General features: G+C 39.3%; 1 protein-coding gene across 1 annotated transcript; it reads right to left on the minus strand.

Annotated features, from left to right (window-relative positions):
* Positions 1 to 1701: 1701 nt before the first annotated feature.
* On the minus strand, positions 1702 to 2705 carry LOC101663469 (olfactory receptor 11G2-like). The gene has a single exon (XM_004698865.2). It carries the CDS (start codon positions 2641 to 2643, stop codon positions 1702 to 1704), a length of 942 nt encoding a protein of 313 aa, XP_004698922.1. The 5' UTR covers positions 2644 to 2705.
* Positions 2706 to 8384: the final 5679 nt, after the last annotated feature.

The following is an 8384-nucleotide window of genomic DNA, read 5'->3' on the forward strand; positions in this document are numbered from 1 at the left end:
GGAGAGGCTGCTCTCTGCAGCTGGTTTTACCGATGATTACATACCATGAGGACAGTTTCATGATCAAGTGTCATGTACATCCTCCTCATTTGTAAAAGCTATGTAATACTCCATGCAGTAGAATGCAATAGTTCGACCAGTGTTTAATTAATGCAAATTCAGATTGTCCAGTTTCTTGATGTTAGAAATAGGTTATAATGAATATTCTTGTACATAAGTATATTTTGTATGTAGTTATATATCAGTTAAATTAATATCTAAAAGTGGAATGTGTTGCTAGGCCTAAGGGATTGTCCTTTAAAATTTAAAAGTTACTGGAAAAATGTCCTTCACTGGTATTGTACCAGTTTATTGTCTACTAGTAATGGATATGAAAGCCAATTTCCACACCCCAAATTATTTTTCTAGACTTTTCCATTTGTTTTTTTCTAATAGAATGTTTTTCATATGTGTAAAAACTGTTGCTTTGTAGTTTTGTCTAATAATTGTAATCTTTTTTGTAGTGTTGATGGTATTTTTCTTTCTTTTCTTTAATAGTTTTATTGGCATATACTTCCCATATGGTATTTTTCAAATTGATCTCAAGATGGTTCTATTTATCAAATACATTAAACCATTTCTCTATGATGACAAATGAAAACATGAGAGCTATCTGGACAACTGAAATATAAGTTTAATCGGAAAAATAAATACAATTTGTTGTTGAGTAAAGACAAAACGTTTTAATAGAAACATTTCATTTTGCCATACAGTTATAACCTTGTATCCTAAACTCAGAAACTCCCTGCCGTCGAGTTCGTTCTGACTCAGTGTGACCGTATAGAACAGGGAGAACTGCCTCTGTGCGTGTCAGAGACTAACTCTTTATGGGACCAGAAGGGAGCAAAAAGCTTTGTCTTTCTCCTGTGGAGCTGCTTGGTAGTTTTGAACTGTTGACTTTGTGGTTAACAAGTGTAATCACTATGCCACCAGGGCTCCTTAAGATCTTGTATAAAGTACCCAAAATTTCAAACTATAGATCTATAACTTTTAAAACTAAAGAGTTGAAGTTTATTTTTGAGATCCTTTGTAGTCCTATAGATTCTAGGAAGTATAAAAAAGTACCATGGTATATAACAACAACAACAACAAAAGTATGAATGGATTTCTGAATGATACGTTAGCTTTCTTTTTAACCAAAAAATGTCAGCAATTTTCCTTGTCTTGATATCATTTTAACTAAGACTTTCATTTCATGTGCCCTTGTGTTAGGCTGGGTTGACTAGAGAAAAAAAATCCAGTGACACTCATATATGTATAAGAGAGAGCTTTATATAAAGAAGTAATTATAAAGCAGGAAAATATCCCAGCCCAGTCCAGATCAAGTCCATAAGTCTGATACTAGTCCACAAATCCCTCTTCAGACTCATGCAACCCCATGCAATGATGCAGAATGCAGGAGATCACAGGCCGGTGTGCAGAGTCGTGTGGATCCAATGGTGGTGGCCACATCACAGGGCTTGCTCAGGTTTCAGCATGGCTCCTCTTGACTAGTTAGCAGGAAGGCAAAGCACAGGGAGAGTATGGCTTACCTCTAGGGCGAAAGAGAAAAGGGGGTGGGGGGGCAGCCTCAGAAAGCTCTTTATCTTGGTCACCTTCCAATCAAGTTGTGACCTGATTGACAGTCTAAATTCCTACAGGAGCCATGTTGGCACATAAAACCTAACTATCACAACCCAATAGTTTTTTCACTGCTTGTTTCATGTCTTTGTTCCTCAGACTGTATATCACAGGGTTAATGAGTGGAGTCAAAACGGAATAAAACAGGGTGACAATCTTCTGCATTCCAGCTTCATGCTCAGATGTTGGGCTTATGTACATGACCATCACTGAGCCGTAGAAGAGTGAAACCACAGCCAGATGAGATCCACAGGTGGAGAAGGCTTTCCTTCGTCCAGCTGCTGAAGGGACTTTCAACACAGCTCTCAGGACCAATGTATAGGAGCCCATGATGAAGATAAAGGGAATAAATAAAAGTAGAGAACTCAAGGTAGAGCTAGTCAACTCTATTGCTGGGGCTCTGATACAAGTGAGAGCTAACAGAGGACCTGGATCACACAGGAAGTGATCTATAATCCGAGATCCACAGAAGGACATCTGGGAGATGATGCTGATAGGAATCAGGAACCAGAGAAAACCAAGTACCCAGCAGGTGATTACAAGATGGGTGCAAAAACGTCCAGTCATAATGGTTGGATAGTGTAGAGGCCGGCAGATGGCAAGGTATCGATCAAATGCCATAACTGCCAAGAAAAAGCATTCCGTAGAACCCAGGGAGAAGAAAAAGTAGAATTGGAGAAAGCACCCAGAGAAAGAGATGACCTTGGTCTCAGAGAGGAAGTTGGCCAACATGTTGGGGACAGTGGAGTTGACATACCAGATTTCCAAGAAGGAGAAATTGGCGAGTAGGATGTACATGGGCGTGTGGAGTCTCCGATCCCAGCGCACAGCACATACGATAGAACCATTCCCCAGGAGGGTCAGACAGTAGACAATAAGGAAGAGCACAAAGAGGAGAGTCTGAGCCTCCTGGGTACAAGGGAAACCAAGAAGGACGAAGCCAGTGATGGTGCTGGAGTTGTTGAAAGTGTTGAAGATTTTCATGTATATAGGTAGCTGTAAAAATAAACCACCAAATACTGAATGACAGCGTAGAAAACAGAGACCCAAATATTTAATCTACCCTGTACTTAACCACTCCAGGGAATATACATTAAAGAATTAACTATGTCTCATACATATTGCATTGGGCAAATCTGCTGCCCCAGACCCCTTTAAAATGTTAAAGAGCAAAGAAAGGTATCGATCACTTTGAGGACTAAGGGCCTCCTGATCGAAGCTACTTTCAATGGCCTCATGTGCATGTGAGAACTGGACAATAAGGTAGACCAGAGAAGAATTGCTGTATTTGAATTCTGGGATTAGTGAGGAATATTGAAAGTACCTTGACTGCCAGAAGAACAAACAAATCTGTCGTGGGCGAAGTACCATCAGAATGCTTCCTAGAGGTCAGACTTTTGGACATGTTCTTTTCAGGCCCTGGAAAAGGATATTATGTTTGGAAAAGTAGAGGGTCAATGTAAGAGGAACACCTCAAGCAGAATGAATTGATATTGTGACTGCACAATGGGTTCTGACAGAACTGTGAGGATGATGTGGGGTTGAGTAGTGTTGGACTCTCTTGGACATTAGGGTCTTTGTGACTTGGAATACTATCCTGATTGAAAAGACCAGACATTACCGAATATTGGTGGCAGACAGAAGTTTTCTTATCGTGAGGTGTCTGAAAACATACATTAGATAAAGATTAAAACTCAAAACCAAACTTACTGCCATCAAGTCGAGGCCAACTTATAGGGCTCCAATAGGGCAGGGTAGAAGGCACCCTGGGAGTTACCGGGACTGTAACTCTTTCTGGGATACAAAGCTCATCTTTGTCCCTGAGAGCAGCTGGTAGTTTTGAACAGCAGACCTTGCAGTTAGCAGCCCAACTCATAACCACTATGCCATGTAGGCTCCTAGATAAATACACAACCTAATAAATAATTGTACAGAAAGCCCCATTGTAACGACCACCAAGATTACCTAGAAGCTCCTTTCATTCTCCACCCCAATGACTATTCTCTGTCTCTCCAACTGAACTATCTCCGTTTTTTTATAGGAATCACTTCCTGCTTTTAATAAAAATAATCTAGTAGCTCAATCATACATTTCTGGACAATGGTATGTAGTTTTACCTGTTCTTTTACTTTACATAAGTGGAATGATATTGTTTGCAGTAATTTGCAGATGGCGTCTTTTTGAACACGATATGTCCCTTACCAAGAGAGAAATCTTCAAAGTGACTCACTTAAAGGCCTCTTCAATTTTTGACATGATCAAATAATTTGTTAATTCATGCCACCTACTAATTTTTATGAGAAAAATTCAAATTAATTACATGAAATAGCTGCAGCATGTTTGTATTTGAACAGCTACCCAATCATTATGGGTTGATATAATCAAAGGATACAATCAACATATTTTTTTCCTGATTTGGTCTTGTTGACAAAGCTTGACTATCTGGTCATAAAAAAGTCTGAAAATCTATGGGTTCTTATTCTATATAACTGTTCTTATTCTATATAAACTGTGTAACCTAATGTAACTTTTCTTGAACAGGAAGAAATGTTTTTTTAGTTCCATCTCTCAATCACTTGCTTGGGACCAGCTCAAGGCAGAATGAGTTTGGATGATTACACACTGCACAATGGCATTCCTTTCTGAGTTAAAATGAAAAAACAATCATTAATTAATTCTGCACTCAGACATTGGATTTAGTTCCACTAGTCCTTTGTTAAAGGGACTGGATAAGTAATAAAGGCATGGATAAGTAATGTTAAACATATGTCTATTTTCCCTATATATCGCCTAATAAACTAACTAAATAAAGCATACAATAAGTTATTTTTGAATGCTACCATACTTACCCAAAGAATCCGATAATGATTTGCTTGGCATTTGCAAATCCAGTAGGTATGACTCACTATAAATGGTAGATGGCATCAGGGAGAGTCAAAAGACACTAGCAAAGTTATTACTAGTTTGGAAATTATAAAATATGTACAAAAACTTCCCTCTCTGAGTCTGTTCTCCTTCTAGATTTCACATGATCTTCTTGAGAGAAGTAACTCACATTTTCGATAATGTTGCCCAAGATTCTGCTGGTCTATGTTTAAATTTATATCCTCTGAGGGCTTTCTGGTCCTTGAACCATAAACTTCTAGTTTCTAAAATGCCCTTTCCTTCTTTTCTGCTTTAAAGCCGTGTGACTAGGGATTAAGTTTCATATACTAAGATGTATATCTTTTTTGAAAGTGAACTGAAGTCAGACATAAAAAATATCGAAATTAGTTTTCTTTCTTTATCTCTGTACACTATTTTCATTTGAGATGAGGTTTTAAGACTGGATCTTTTCTAAAGCAACCATTTCTTCCTTACTCTGGTTTTTAAGAGGAATTTCTAGCTAATGTTGGTTCCCAAAAAGTATGCTCCCTATTAATGAATAGGAATGACTTAAAGGAAAATTTTCTATAACAGGTGAAGGTTACTTACGGACTTTAAAATGCAGAAGGTTAAAAATAATCCTTTTTAGGTCTATGAATTTGTTAGCAATTTGGAGCAGAGCCATTTGGTTTTCATTAAATCAAAATAATTGATTATAAATTATGGTCGGGACAGTTTTTCAATGGTACATGGAGAGTAAGTTGACAGAGTAAATTTGTCCTCCATTCAACAATTTATACACATTTTATTTTGTGACATTGGCTGCAATCTTCTCAATGTAACAGCATTCTTCCCAGTGGGTTGCCCACTTTGGTTTGTCTTTCCCGCCTCCTCTGGTCTTCTGAACTTTACTTTTGGGAAAATGCTGCCCTAATAAGCTCAAATTCACTGCCATTAGTAGATTATGATTATAGTGACCCGAGAGGATGGGATGGAACTGCTCCTGTGGGTTCCCAAGACAGGGAACTCTACACAGGAGTAGAAAGCCTCATCTTTCTTCAGTGGAGCACTGGTGGGTTTGAACTGCTAATCTTGCAGTTAGCAGCCCGAGGTGAAAGACTCACTATGCCCCCCGGGCTCCGCTACCCTTATAGTCTTATATGGTTGCTCAACGGAGGAGTACATTTCTCCTAGGTGTGATGATCACTTTATAGACTTACCTGTTGTTTGGCTGAGCGTTGAGATTTGAAGTATGTTTAGTTTCAGTTTTGAAAGGTGCTAAGGACCACAGTCAGGGGTTTTTGCCAATCTTTATGAGACCAGTGAACCTGGTCTGTTTTATTATTTGGAATTTTGTTCTACATTTCCTCCCCTCTTCTGTCCAAGACCTTCTATTGTGATCCTGACCGGAGCAATCTGTACTGGTAGCTCGGCACCACCGACTTCTTCTGGTCTCAGAGTAGTAGAGAGTGTGGTTTACATGGTCCATTAGTCCATGAGACTAATGAGCTCCTTGATTCTTTGATTTTCTACTTTGCTCCAGATGAGACAATATCAATAGTTACATCTTAGATGATTGCTCACAAGCTTTTAAGAGTCCAGTTGTTAATTACTAAAATAGGTTCTAGAACATCATCCTTGTGGACTATGTAACGCATAGTGACCTAGATGTCGGTTGGACCTTTTCAGTGCAGGTATTTTGCAAGGCAAGGCAATCACTATGTCCCTCATCTCAAGATACTTTAGCACAGTGGATTGTTTAGTTAATGCTGAAACAATTTTTTTTTCAAATTATGGTTTACTCTATTTAAATGTTATATCTCTTCCTCTTACATCTAATTCATCAGCAAGAATTATTACTTCTTTTTCCAAAATATTACTTATATACACTCACTTTTCTTTGCCTCTGTTGTTATTTCCCGCAATTTAAACTCTTATCCTTTCTTCCTCTGATCATCAGCAATAACATCGTAATAGAACTTTCATTTTTAGCCCTCTACAATCCATTTTCCAGGAAGCAGCAGATTACGTGTTCCTGTAAAACAGAGCTTTGAGTAAAACTATTCTCTCTCAGAGCAATTCTGCAAGTGAAAGCTTTACTTTCAATTATCAGAGAATGAGAAAAGTATAAAAATGATTCTAGATGGACCATCACCATCTTAGTTTCCACCTAACAGATGCAACCAGACTATATTGGTAATCATCTTTTATTCCTTGAGTCCCCATACATAAAAAAATGATTGCATTTACGTGCCCCACGTCTAAGCTGTTGTCAAAAAAAGCACTAGCAGGTCCGTCTCCAACCAGCTGCAGAGGGAGCAGTGAGTATGCGCGTCATGTGGTTAATGCTGCTTTTCGGTGCTCAACCTGCTTGTTGCTGTTGTTAGATGCCATCAAGCTGGCTCTGACTCAGAGCTGCCCGATGTGCCATAGAACGAAACACTGCCTGCTCTTGTGCCAACCGCACCCTTGTTCTCCAGCTGCTCAGACTGAGTGAACTCACAGCAACAACCACTACACAGTTTTTGTTTGTTAGTTGACTTGTTAAATGAGTCAGCTCTAGAAAGGTTGGGATAGGTAGGTCTCAGTGACCCAGGTCCTATGGCATGCACAGTGTGAGCGAAAGACCCTCCTCACAGGGCTTACAAGTTTGTAACTCTTCACTGAAACAGACAGTCACATCTTTCTCTTACAGACTGGCTGCTGAGTTCGAACAGCAGACCTTTCAGTTAGCAACCAAGTACTTTAGCTACTGCACCACTAGGGTATAGAACGTTTATACCCAGTTAGTTTTCTTAGCTATAAAGTGGGCACAACTATACCTTCTTCAAAAAGCTGTTATGCACCCTGGGGCTCAGGACTGGGGTTTTGGCCGACACTGAGCTCAAAGGACATAACCGAGTCCACAAGGACAATGTTTTACATCCTATTTTCGTGACTAGATTGTCAGCAGCCCTCTAAGGTGCAACCATTAGTCTCCTCTTGTCTGGAGGAAAGAAGAGTAAAGAAAATAGGGGCTGCATAGAAACAGCTAGTCTAATGGACTATGCAAACAAGAGTCAATTTAGCAGCACTATATCGTGCCTGGCTAACACTACCAGCAATTCTGAAAGGGATCGTATTAGAGCGTCCTGGATAGAGTAGGAAAAAAAGGTGAAACAAAACTCAAAATGATAAGAAGAGCAGGCTTACTGATCAGAATCCCTGAGACTATAGACCTGGGTCACCCTTTGGGTCTGGAAATGAACTCACTTCTCCATGGCTCAATTTTCAGCCCCATAATAGACAGTATACCATGGAAACAGTGACTCTAGTGAGGCATGCACACCTTAGAATGAGCATCCATTTGTGGTCCAAAGGGCAGCATTTACTCAAGGTCAACGTTTGAGTGCATTAGGAAAGAAGGAGGAATGAAAATAGAAAACACAGGGACAAAGTGGGATGAGTGATGTTGCCTTGTTGGAAAAAACACCCCAAACAAACAAAAGAACCCAAACCTTGCAGAAAACAAGAACAACAAAGCTGTTTTGGATACTGTTGAATAAATAATGGCCGTGGAAGTTCTTTGACCAGAAGCTGACTTGGACGAGCTTAGGACATATTAATGGTACGTGCATGGCTATAGCACATTCAAAGATAATTGTAGGTAAAGGCTGGGATTTTCTGCACCTATATTGTAATTTATCTTTTAAACATTTGTACCTGGATCAGGAAATGGAATCCCAATCTGAAGCGTTTCAGAGAATTTCCTTTTTATTTTCTTGGAGAGAAGAGATCATCTTCTTTCCAGAGAGGAACAAAGAGGTGGAAAACTCCTTGTGATGTGGACTCTTGATTTTGTTTGCTGGAGGGTGGAAGGG

Source organism: Echinops telfairi, unplaced genomic scaffold (assembly GCF_000313985.2).
Source record: "Echinops telfairi isolate 266 unplaced genomic scaffold, ASM31398v2 ScPeMD7_18;HRSCAF=68, whole genome shotgun sequence".
NCBI lineage: Eukaryota > Metazoa > Chordata > Mammalia > Afrosoricida > Tenrecidae > Echinops > Echinops telfairi.

What these genes read in the sequence shown, in the direction of transcription:
- LOC101663469 (XM_004698865.2), bottom strand. Translation starts at nt 2,643, where the DNA reads ATGAAAATCTTCAACACTTTCAACAACTCCAGCACCATCACTGGCTTC.